Raw genomic sequence first — 12,792 nt, forward strand, 5'->3', positions numbered from 1 at the left:
AGTAATACAGGCCTATGAACAGCAAGCTGGTTATGCAAGTCGTCCGCGTTTCCCATTTGCTCAATACCCTGATGTTGAGAACGCCTTGCTTTTGTGCTTTAAAAATGCCAGTGATCAGAATGGGACATGCAGATTTCAAGTTGCAATGTGTACTTTTTAAAAGTTGATTTACAGCTGCATTTACAATAAAAACGCACAGTACTTTTAAAGTATAATACTTTTCATGGCAATGTAATTTAAATTAGATTTCAGTGTTGAATAATAAGAATTACTCACAAGACAATTGTTTTTGGCGTTCCCTTGAAATTTGTATTAATGAGAGTTGACTGTATATAGATTACAGTAGCACAGCCAGGCAGAAATTTATTTAGCCCACTGATGGACTTTTAACCCTTTGCGGTCCATTGTCGGACTGGGTCCGACATTGCAATTATTCCTCACAGGTCCTTTGTCGGACTGGGTCCGACATCATTATAGCAACGCAATAAACGGGTGTTTAGTCGTTTTTTCTCCGGAAAAAGCCGAGAAAACCATTCAATTGCCGAGTGGTAGCGACAGGAGCCGAGACAAGTCGGAAAAAAAAAAAAAAAAAAAAAAAGGCGTATTTCATGAATAGTCATACATGGTATCAGGTATCAGATAATGGGCGTCCATAATAAACAAGCTGGCTAAGTGCGTCAGCGCACTGAGACTATCATGGACATTTGCAGAGCTTTTTTCAGATGTTATAGTAATAAAATAATGACTTTGATCGCATTATTGAGGAGTTTGGTGATAAAACGAGTGATCTGGAGATGATCGATCGGTATGTACGACTATTATTATTATTATTATTTATTTCTTACACAGCTGAACGCTATAGCAAACAAAAGGCTGGGGAGGGGCTGGAGATGCCTAGTGTGTGCTTTGTTGATATGCAGGGCCATTTAAACCCGTTTGACTGTGAAAAAAAATACTTTTAAACAGCGCGTATAAAATTAACTGCGCGTGTGAAAATTAATTATTCCTGGCGTGCCTGACGCGCGATTAATAAATGGACCGCAAAATGTCTGTATAAGTTATCCTTCATCTTTCTGTAAAGTCCCGCTGAAAGAGTTACTAAAACAAAGGCTGTGCCAGATGTTGACTTGGCTGCTGTTCTGCGAATTAGATGTTATATTAACAAAGTAAATCTACAACAGTCTTATTTTTACTTTTGGATCGAAACGATCAATTTGTAGAATTGAATTTCAAATGAATTCTACAGCTGCAATAAGTCAGTGTTCCTCAGTGGCTCACTTAGTAAAAGTTCTCACATGTAGAGTCAGGGAGAGAATTTTAAATCGCTTCAAACCAGCACTGTTTTTCTGTTTTTCAAATTGGGAGCACAGGCACTTACTTCAGAGGAACCAGCAGAAATGAGTTGCTGGGCATTTCATATGAGAGTTTAATTTGTCATATTACATTCTAAATTCCATAAAAATGACAAAAAAGCACAGTTTTTATATAAGTAGATTTATTTTGGTAGCAAAAAATCAACATCATCATCATTCACCGTCGAATTCCAATATGTATTGCAATATTGTCTTCAGTATTGTAATATATTGCAATACAGATCCTCAGTCCCAATACCCACCCTTAGTGATCACGCTTTCTGTGTGTTCGCTAAGATGTTGTGATAACCAGAAATGCCTATGGAAAGCTTCTGTCCTTTTCTGAAATGCTGTAGTCGATACTTAATTTGTGGAAGCACATGGCAGCCCATATTTTTTCCTCTTCTTCCAAGGTAATTGGTTAGGATCTCCAAGGATTTGTGAACACATGAATGCCCTCTTCCTCAATAATGCTATTAGAATTCATGACATTTTTATGTCACATCAGAGCCCATTGCACAGAGAATTAAGAAGGCAATGTAACACATTTGCATTAAATCACTGGGGGAAATAGCTTCTCAATTTAGAGGGTCATACAGGGCTTGAATCTGCCCTAGCTGGATGGTCGATTTCCCTAGTTGAATCTTTAGAGTTAATGCTGTCATGAAGAGTAAACAGACTGGTTCAACTGAGGTTGTACTGCAGAGCAGGTCTGATGAGAAAGCAGTCAAAAACAGCTGCCGCTCCTTTTCAATCTACTTGCTTTTCGCTCCCCTTTTAAAATAGGCTGTACAGGTTATTGTCATCTATTTATTTACTTGATCCTGTGATGCATACTTCCTATTTTGTGATGGTCCCAAGGGAAGCTCAGTTTTCCGCAGCTTGTTTTTCAAGATCACAGGATATCCTTGCATGTGATTACACTTTAATCCCTTACCCCTTTTGGTATCAAGCATGTTTGTGTCCGACTCGAAACGCTGTACTGTATGTGTGTTTTTGTTGCTGACTATTTCTGCTTTTGTTTTCTTCTACTGCTTTCCTGGATTCAGAGAAAGGTAATTCTCTTCCTTTCATTTTCACTCCATCTACAAGCCTAGCAGCATTCTAGCCATGATCCAGTCACCAGGGGGAGAGCTGTAGCCAAACCCTGGCACTGACCGGCCTAAACATGGATGCTTAAATGTGGTTAACCTTGGCTTTACAGTTCCAGTGACCATAGTGTTGTAAATAATGAATGGCACTGCCTTAGGCAGTTCTGATCCTAAACATGAACCTGATTGCATTGCCCTGCATTGCAAGTGAATAACCGCACCATCAGTCTGAAATGAGATATCTTGTGTCCTGCTTACACCACTGGAAGTGAATGTTACAGTTACTCCCCTAAATTGGGATTTGCATCTGTCAGTATTCTTCTCTCTTTAAAAGCACCTGTCCTTCTTGCTGGTAGAAGCTGTATAGACAAGATAAAAAGAAAATATAACAGTTACAAAATACAACATGCGTATTGTATAGTGCTGGGACCAACATGGATTTTACATGTTTGAATATTCTTTCAAATTGCAAGTGAATATTTTATATGCTTTCATTTCAATTGACTGCATATTACATTCTAATTATATCTCAACTCATGATTAAATTGATACAAAAATAGATATTTGTTTTAAAAGCTAATTGATTATACATATACATATATTGTTGTTTTTCCAAATGTCTTATCCATTTGTCACAGATGTATAATCAATCAGTGATATAATCAATGAAACCCTGGAAAGGATGTGGAACCATTCATTTGTTTTTTTTTGGCAGACATACAACCATTTTTAGGGTTCAATAAACAAAAAAACAAAAAAAGTTTTTATATATATATATATAGTGTGTATACCTATAATGTATATGTGAATCAGTGGGTGTAAATTCTGGCCTGTGATTGGTTAAAACCTCATCATGGGAGGAAAAATATATTGAACTATTGCCCGGACATCCTTGCACCACCGGGCAATCCTCTCCTTCTGTCATGTGATTGGTTTACATCTGTGAGTCCCGCCCCTTTTCAAAGGAACACCTTTCTCCCCTGCACTCCTCACAACAAGAGAAAATGGCTAAATATGAACAAATTGCTGAGTAGCGATTCTGTGACTTAACAGATAATGAATTACAGGTAACAATAGTCTTCCCTCAGGGCAATCATTTTCCACTATAGCCGCCTCCTCTCCAGTCCATTTTTACTATATAGAGATAGATAATATGCATACCAACTGAAACCCACTCAACAGAACAGAACACAAATGCAATGTAGACAGTATACATTCTAATCAATAGAACTCCTCTGAGGAGTAGGGGACTTGCATATTATCAGCATTTCTGATTTGCTGACAGATACTGAGGCCTGTGTAGGCTTCCTATCTCTTTGATACTATAACATCAGACAATCGGGTGGCTTTCTACCCCCCCACCCCCCTAATTCATTTCCTGTTCTAGAATTCATTTTGTATTTCCAAAAAATACAAACAGCATGCATTAATGTTCCTGCTAGTTTCATACCTGTTACAGATAAAGCTACAAGTTAGAAACTAAAGTGTTGTTTTCAGGCTAGAATTAAATGAGCTTTAACATTTTTTTTTCTCCCCCAATTTTAATAAAGACAACCACCTAATTGTTTCCTTTTAATTAGAACACCACATAGTAAAACTATGGAAGTCTCTTTATTGATGTATCTCCTCAGACATGTTGTATTGTCATGGAGTTTGAACCTGCACACAAATAAAAAAAATGATTTGGGAGATCCAGACATATAAGCATAACAAAAACCAAATATCTCTCTTTTTTTTTTTTAGATAACCATAAAATCTTCATCCCCTTATATTGTTAAGCTGGGGATGAATTCCTTGCATACTGCACCAACAAACAAATACAGTAACCGAATACATAAACCCAGCTTGTTCTACGAGTCCCAATGGCAGTATCGATCGGAACAAATACTCAATTAGCCGTAACAGATGGCCAGGTAATGGTACTGACTAATAGGTTTCAAAGCAGCTTGCGAACCCGTTTCAAAGGGCCCTCAGACCTGTGTGTTCAGTTCACTGACGTAATTGACACTTTGTCCTTCGTTTGCTGACAGAGGTTAGTATAGCTAAATGCTTTTTTTTAAAATTATACAGTACATATCTAACTTGATGTTTGTGCCCTTTGTAAACGAAAGACAATGATAAATAAAGCCCACCAATTGCGCTGTATAAAGTATGATTTACTTTGCTTTAATAGCAAGCCATTTATTAAACAGCTGTGGCTAATATCTGCCAGGTAATGGGTTCCTCTGGGCATTGATTTTTATGACCTGGTAATACGAAAGGCCAGAGGCTTGCCTTGCAACAAATCTAATACATGTCTTATGTGGTAAGCGCTGAGCTGTGCTCTTAAATTCCTGTCCTTACTTCGAGACGCACTGTGCAAGACCCAAGGGAATTGACTGAGATGTGCCTCTGCTGATTTTTTAAATGTATTTTATTTCATTATCTTAACTTAAATTTTTAAGTGTCAGCAGACTTGCTTGCATTTACAAGCACAGATTGCTGTACTAGTGCATTAATTAACAAGGCTGTATGCTTGACTAACTCAGCATGACTGTCACACACGAAGAAGATATACAAAAAAAAAACAACTGGCTGTTTTTAAAGCTCTGAAAACAGTTTATAGAGCATATTCTGAATTCAGATGCAAATGCTGTACCCTTGCTGCTGGTCTTGGAGCAGCTTTTTCCTGAACTGAATAGCACTGACAAACAGTAACTGTATTGCTAACTTGCAGTTGGTCGATGCATCGGCCACATTAGCTTGAACAAGCTTGCTCAGCAAACCATTTCTTAACAATGCAAGCCAAAAACCACAACATTTCAGGAAACTGGAAGATAGTAGTGCTCTTGCATTCTTAGGACTAATACTGTTGAGTTCCAGTTATCTGACCTGACATTGGGCACAGCAGTCTAAATGAATGTATCAAAGGCCATGGTGTAATATACTGTGAGCATACTGTACAGCTATGGCCAAACCACAAAATGATATCGCAAAAGTCTACCGGTAGCAATAATAATAGTACAGTATTTCATGCTAGATTTTGAAAGGTCACATTTTTCAATTTGCATCAGTTTTTTGTTAAGTATATGGAAATCTACAAAAGCGGTATGTAATTAAATATGTTAACATAACATGATTCAGTAGAGTTTATTAGATTTTATGAAGCTAAATGAGTTAATACTATAGGGAATGGAAACTTCTGACCATACATGTATAGAAGTACTCAAAGATGAAGTGTTTCAGAATATGCATATATGATATGTAGATGACACCTATTGCCCTAGTCCTTTAGTAATACAGATATCTTAACTGTCTTATTTTTTCCTTGCCCTTTTGTAGGGACTTTGCATACGTAGCAAGAGACAAAGACACCCGGATCTTAAAATGTCATGTGTTCCGATGTGACACCCCAGCGAAAGCCATTGCAACGAGTCTTCACGAAATCTGTTCCCGGGTGAGTTACCACAATGTGTTATTACTGGTGCTTTAAGTGGGTTCTGTTGTGGAAAATCCTTTCTGAATATATATTCTAGTCTTTTCCGCATGGTACTCAACATACAGCACCCCTGTTTTGTCTGTGCCATACTGTACAATTCTGGAGTCCTCAAGTGAGTGCAGTCCTCCTGTGTGTAGTGCCCCCTGGAGAATGATATTATATATATATATATATCCTTTTTTTCCACCACGCCACCAGTTTGTTATTGAGGGCGATGCTGAGCAGTCGGTCAGTAAACGTGACCTTTTTAAAATGTTGCTCCTGAGAGTTCCATGTCTGTATGTGAGAGTTGTTTTTTCCACTGAGTTGCTTCCAGCGCATTCTTCTGCTTCAGTCCACTGAAGTAGATTTTTTTGTGTATGATGTATATAGTACTAGACTCGTGAATTGTTTTTACTTTAACCATATATACATTTTGAATAGCTTTTAGAACTGCACTTGAGATTTTTTTTTAATTGATCACAGAGTGATTTCCATGGCTGCAACCGCTATACTTGTGTCCTGTCTGCGCATGTTGTTTTCAGGGGCACAAGCACACGTATGATTGCCTATTGGAGGCACACATGGCCAATGCTGCCTATTGTACACACATGGACACTCCTTGTCTTGTGATCAGAGGCTGAACAGAGCTCCAATATACAGGAGAGGATTAATTCCAGTATATGGAGCGTCAGACCGTTGAAGTAGATCTCTGCTATCTACAAGTCACTAAAACCGTTTTCTTCACTGAATTCCGACACGGCACAAATAGTTTTTGCCCCTTTTCTTAGTATTTTCTACCTTGGTGTTTTACTTACTCTTTTATACATCTTCTAGAATTGTCATTTAGATACAAGAAAAGTAGGCTGTGTCGAGCAGGACATGGTACTACATACCAGCATTTATCTGCTGTAACTGGAATGCTTAAAGACAAGCATTTTAAGGCGTTCAATTATAATATGAGAAACAAGGTTGTGTGGCTCAGAACCGTGTTAGTGCATGATCTCTTTGATTTGTGAGATTTCCTGACACTGCAGCCAACATGTAATTTTTAATGAATATTTTAAAACGATACTGGAGTCGACAAAAAGGATCATTATAAAATACTGGAATGTGCAAAACCGGCATCGACAGTAATATCTCAAGAGAGAAACGTTAAGGATGACGTGTTCAAAGAAATAACTCATCAGTTTTCTCTTCCCTGCCCATCCATAACTTAAAAGCACTCAATCACACTCTCACACTCTGTTTATTTTTTCCCCTCCTCCCTAGATCATGGCAGAGCGTAAGAATGCCAAAGCTGTAGCTGGCAGCTCTGTGCAGGAGAGAGTCAGTGTGGGTCTGGATGTTCCCCTGCAAGGTAGGTGAAGACTTTCTGTTGCAGAACTATGGACAGATAGATTTCACTGTTTCAGTGTGCTATTTATTTATTTTTTTGGTTTGTTTTCCTAACCTAGCAGTGATTTAAATAATTCAACTCCAGTTTGTATCTTTTTCAATTCAGTTTGCTTCTCATAACATCAAGAAGTCTATTTTGACCATAATAGATGCATGAAATACATCTGTGGTTTGGTTTACTGTGTTAGTTTTGTGAGGACACTTTAGTGAACTAACTTGTCTATTTAAAGGATCAGTCTCCCTCTTAAAGTTTTGGTGTTTGGAAATGTATCAGTTATACATAAACCCTATTCAAAAGGGAGTACAATGTACTTGGCACTGAACAATATTGTTCCTCTATACTGTAATCGACATTGTCATTGCAAATAGATTATGCAATGGCATATTGCCATTTTACTGCACACTGCATTCAGCTGCCAGCCATTTGTTTCATGTCCTGGTTTCTTAGACCAAAGCCACACAGAAGTCAGTGAGCCGTGATGGGTAGTAAATTGAGAGCTGACTGTTGTTCTGTTTTGCAGATTTCCCTACACCAAAGACAGAGCTGGTGCAGAAGTTCCATGTGCTCTACCTGGGAATGCTACCTGTGGCCAAACCTATAGGTAAGAGTGTTATCCTGGCTGCTTCGCTCAATAGCAAGATCTGCTGAAGGTGATTTTATTTATTTTTTGTCCCACTCCTTGTGGTATGGAGTATGGTTGCTTTAACAATTATACACAGCTTAATGAGATACTGGAAGAGAGTGGGTATTGCAGACTGTAAAAAATGTTAACAAAAGCACTGGAAATAAAAACGAGGACACCTATATATACAAAAAGGTGTATTGTTCACAAGTCATTCAACAAGTGTGCAAAAATTATATAAACCACACCTTGATGGAATTATCTGACAAACGTTTCGACTGAACGCCTCAGTGTCGTAGAAACATTTGTCAACTCAATTGATATACATGTACAGAGACACGTAGTTTCAGTAGGACTCTCTGTGGACGACGGATATGAAAATCAAACATCCAAAAGTGTAGGCAAGTCTTGCGAGTGTGTATAATATGCAGTATGCCAGGAAGGGTTCTATATGTGATTTTGAACAGCTGTATATAGATCCACCCCTGTTTTAAGACAACGGACTCGACCCCAAGATTAATGTAAAACAGAACTGGTGATGTCCTGTTAAATACCTAAATTGTATTGTGTATACAGTTGGGGTTTATCTAATAACTTGACCAAGAACACCCCCATTCAGGGAATGACACTTGGTTCAACCCAGAAGGATCAACATAAAATAATTAACTGGATCACGCTGCCATGTTACTCTGTCCACTGCCAAGAATATTGGAAGCAATAAAATCTGTCTTTTTTTTTTTGAAGTTTCCTATTTTAACAGGAGTACACTCAACATGGTGATTGCCTAATAGAAAAAAGAAATAGAAATGAAAGACTGCTTGAATCGGAAGCTGCAACCAAGAATGCATGTTGTTTGTGTCAGTAAAGTCAATATTACTACTCCTGGCATCTCTAAAATGTGTATTTTGTTTTTTAATAAAGGGCCTGGGGGCAACAACTCCCAGAAAATGCAATTGCTAAGTCTCAACAGTAAGTGCCTCTTCGTGATTTTGAAAAAAAAAAAAAAAAAAAACACTGTGGAAGTAAACAATTGCCTCTTTTCCATTTGGGGAGGAGGATGGGGGGTGGCTAGGGGGAATTTTAGACAAGGTACGGTTCAGTTTTTGTAGGTTTGGTTTTCTTTTGTGCTGGTTTTCCATATAGACTGCAGTAATTATAATGAATTCAAGCCTTGGGTTACTAAGAAAGTTGAACACGTATCAGTAAACATGTATTCTCTTCTAAACTTAACTGACCTCATTTATTCAATGCTGTCAGGGCCGTTCTTTTTAGACCGCCTCTGGATTGACATTCAGAACTCCATGTTAACCGGAGTCACGTATATGGAAAATGAGCAGTACCAAAAGCAAACTGCTCCAAATGGAAACAAGGCAAAATAAAAATACAAAAAACTACCCAAATCAAAATTATTTACATTCAAAAAGCATTCATTCAAGATCTTATTTAATTTGATTCACACTGGCATGTAAATAGATGCCAAATTCTTGACATTAGAACATATGCTAGGATATCAAAATATGCAAACCAGCTTGAATGAATGTATATGACCTATAGATTTATTATTATTATGATTTATTGTAATTTTTTTTTTTTTTTTTAAGAATACCACCTACTATGACTGACTTACTGAACAATAATCAATTTTCAATTAGTGAAGTGATAAGAGAAAAGCAGGATTCAAGTATTATTTGGTATATCCCTCACACTAGAACAATGTTTAGACAACATGTTCTAATGCATAACTGTAGAATTATAAAATAATGGTACATAATTGAAGTCCCATCTACTGACTTAATTCCTGGTATGAAGAGGCGCTTACTAAGCCAGTAACATTTGGGGTCTTCAGTTTTATGAATATAGAATGACATTGCACTGTTTCCTGCTGTATAGACACAATGGAAAGTAACATAGTTCAAGAAGAAAATAAATGTATTGTTGATGAACGTTACTTTTCATTCCACTGTGAATTTGAAAAACAGCATAAATCTATGATAATGTTTTAATAAGGGGGTTGTCATATTTGTCATCCTGTTAAACTGTTTCGTGTCTGGAGGTGGCTGTGTATTTTAAAGTCGTGTCTGGAGGTGGCTGTGGATTTTAAAGTCGTGTCTGCAGGTGGCTGTGGATTTTAAAGTCGTGTCTGGAGGTGGCTGTGTATTTTAAAGTCGTGTCTGGAGGTGGCTGTGGATTTTAAAGTCGTGTCTGGAGGTGGCTGTGTATTTTAAAGTCGTGTCTGCAGGTGGCTGTGGATTTTAAAGTCGTGTCTGGAGGTGGCTGTGTATTTTAAAGTCGTGTCTGGAGGTGGCTGTGGATTTTAAAGTCGTGTCTGGAGGTGGCTGTGTATTTTAAAGTCGTGTCTGGAGGTGGCTGTGTATTTTAAAGTCGTGTCTGGAGGTGGCTGTGTATTTTAAAGTCATGTCTGGAGGTGCTTGTGGATTTTAAAGTCGTGTCTGGAGGTGGCTGTGTATTTATTTTAAAGTCGTGTCTGGAGGTGGTTGTGTATTTTAAAGTCGTGTCTGCAGGTGTCTGTGTATTTTAAAGTCATGTCTGGAGGTGCTTGTGGATTTTAAAGTCGTGTCTGGAGGTGGCTGTGTATTTTAAAGTCGTGTCTGCAGGTGGCTGTGTATTTTAAAGTCGTGTCTGGAGGTGCTTGTGGATTTTAAAGTCGTGTCTGGAGGTGGCTGTGTATTTATTTTAAAGTCGTGTCTGGAGGTGGTTGTGTATTTTAAAGTCGTGTCTGCAGGTGTCTGTGTATTTTAAAGTCATGTCTGGAGGTGCTTGTGGATTTTAAAGTCGTGTCTGGAGGTGGCTGTGTATTTATTTTAAAGTCGTGTCTGGAGGTGGCTGTGTATTTTAAAGTCGTGTCTGGAGGTGGCTGTGTATTTTAAAGTCGTGTCTGGAGGTGGCTGTGTATTTTAAAGTCGTGTCTGGAGGTGGCTGTGTATTTTAAAGTCGTGTCTGCAGGTGGCTGTGTATTTTAAAGTCGTGTCTGCAGGTGGCTGTGTATTTTAAAGTCGTGTCTGCAGGTGGCTGTGTATTTTAAAGTCGTGTCTGGAGGTGCTTGTGGATTTTAAAGTCGTGTCTGGAGGTGGCTGTGTATTTATTTTAAAGTCGTGTCTGGAGGTGGTTGTGTATTTTAAAGTCGTGTCTGCAGGTGGCTGTGTATTTTAAAGTCATGTCTGGAGGTGCTTGTGGATTTTAAAGTCGTGTCTGGAGGTGGCTGTGTATTTATTTTAAAGTCGTGTCTGGAGGTGGCTGTGGATTTTAAAGTCGTGTCTGGAGGTGGCTGTGGATTTTAAAGTCGTGTCTGGAGGTGGCTGTGTATTTTAAAGTCGTGTCTGGAGGTGGCTGTGTATTTTAAAGTCGTGTCTGGAGGTGGCTGTGTATTTTAAAGTCGTGTCTGCAGGTGGCTGTGGATTTTAAAGTCGTGTCTGGAGGTGGCTGTGGATTTTAAAGTCGTGTCTGGAGGTGGCTGTGGATTTTAAAGTCGTGTCTGGAGGTGGTTGTGTATTTTAAAGTCGTGTCTGGAGGTGGCTGTGTATTTTAAAGTCGTGTCTGGAGGTGGCTGTGGATTTTAAAGTCGTGTCTGGAGGTGGCTGTGTATTTTAAAGTCGTGTCTGGAGGTGGCTGTGTATTTTAAAGTCGTGTCTGGAGGTGGCTGTGTATTTTAAAGTCGTGTCTGGAGGTGGCTGTGTATTTTAAAGTCGTGTCTGGAGGTGGCTGTGGATTTTAAAGTCGTGTCTGGAGGTGGCTGTGGATTTTAAAGTCGTGTCTGGAGGTGGTGTCTTTGTAGAAGTGGAGAATCAATGTGAAATCTTGTAATATTGTGCATTTAAATATGATCATATGGCATGAAGCTGCACTCAGAAATAAAATAATGACTTGAAAAAGAAAATGATAAAAAATCTCAATTCCATCAAATTGTCTAGAAATGTCCAAGACCCCTTAATGACTATAAAAGATAGAAATTAGTTTTGGTTTTAATGAAGTTATGATTGTATATTTAGGGTTCATTTGGACCTACTTTTAATACTAAACATCCATATTTTTGTACAACTGTCATTTTATGTAATTCAAAAAAATATGTTTTCCTTTTAGGGCATTTATTACAAACCAATGTTATATAATTGTAGCTCACTCTCGTTTTCTCAGATAGGAAAAATTGACCCATAATTAGCTTGTTTTCCTGACCTCATCCCACTGCCGCTGTGGATTGCCTAAATTATGAATACAGAAAGACACATTAACTGCCACCCTCTTGTCTAAGTGTATTTTCTCATTCCCTTAGGCATGGATATACTGAATGGTGCCATAGACAGCCTGGTGTCTGCCTCCGGCAAAGAAGACTGGGTGCCAGTCATTTTAAATGTGGCTGATGCTACAGTTACAGTGATCAAGGAACAGGTAAGACAGAACATAAGAACATAAAGTTTACAAACTAGAGGAGGCCATTCGGCCCATCTTCCTCGTTTGGTTGTTAGTAGCTTATTGATCCCAGAATCTCATCAAGCAGCTTCTTGAAGGATCCCAGGGTGTCAGCTTCAACAACATTACTGGGGAGTTGGTCCCAGACCCTCACAATTCTCTGTGTAAAAAAAGTGCCTCCTATTTTCTGTTCTGAATGCCCCTTTATCTAATCTCCATTTGTGACCCCTGGTCCTTGTTTCTTTTTTCAGGTCGAAAAAGTCCCCTGGGTCGACATTGTCAATACCTTTTAGAATTTTGAATGCTTGAATCAGATCGCCGCGTAGTCTTCTTTGTTCAAGACTGAATAGATTCAATTCTTTTAGCCTGTCTGCATACAACATGCCTTTTTAAACTTGGGATAATGCTGGTCGCTCTTCTTTGCACTCTTTTTCTAGAGCAGCAAT

At 38.5% G+C, this 12,792-nt stretch overlaps 1 protein-coding gene across 8 annotated transcripts in view; it reads left to right on the plus strand.

The window, feature by feature from the left end:
* LOC117409505 (amyloid beta precursor protein binding family B member 2-like) overlaps nt 1-12,792 on the plus strand; it is a 126,086-nt gene that overhangs the window by 105,070 nt on the left and 8,224 nt on the right. For 5 of the 8 annotated variants that reach the window (XM_059006459.1, XM_034015667.3, XM_059006461.1 and 2 more), the window contains 5 exons: nt 5,765-5,879; nt 7,173-7,260; nt 7,820-7,900; nt 8,843-8,890; nt 12,210-12,325. In XM_059006459.1, the coding sequence (XP_058862442.1) occupies nt 5,765-5,879; nt 7,173-7,260; nt 7,820-7,900; nt 8,843-8,890; nt 12,210-12,325 (448 nt within the window). The remainder of the gene's footprint in view (nt 1-5,764; nt 5,880-7,172; nt 7,261-7,819; nt 7,901-8,842; nt 8,891-12,209; nt 12,326-12,792) is intronic. The other 3 variants (XM_034911058.2, XM_034015672.3, XM_034911061.2) reach the window with 1 other exon arrangement.

Source organism: Acipenser ruthenus, chromosome 2 (genome assembly GCF_902713425.1).
Source record: "Acipenser ruthenus chromosome 2, fAciRut3.2 maternal haplotype, whole genome shotgun sequence".
Classification (NCBI taxonomy): domain Eukaryota; kingdom Metazoa; phylum Chordata; class Actinopteri; order Acipenseriformes; family Acipenseridae; genus Acipenser; species Acipenser ruthenus.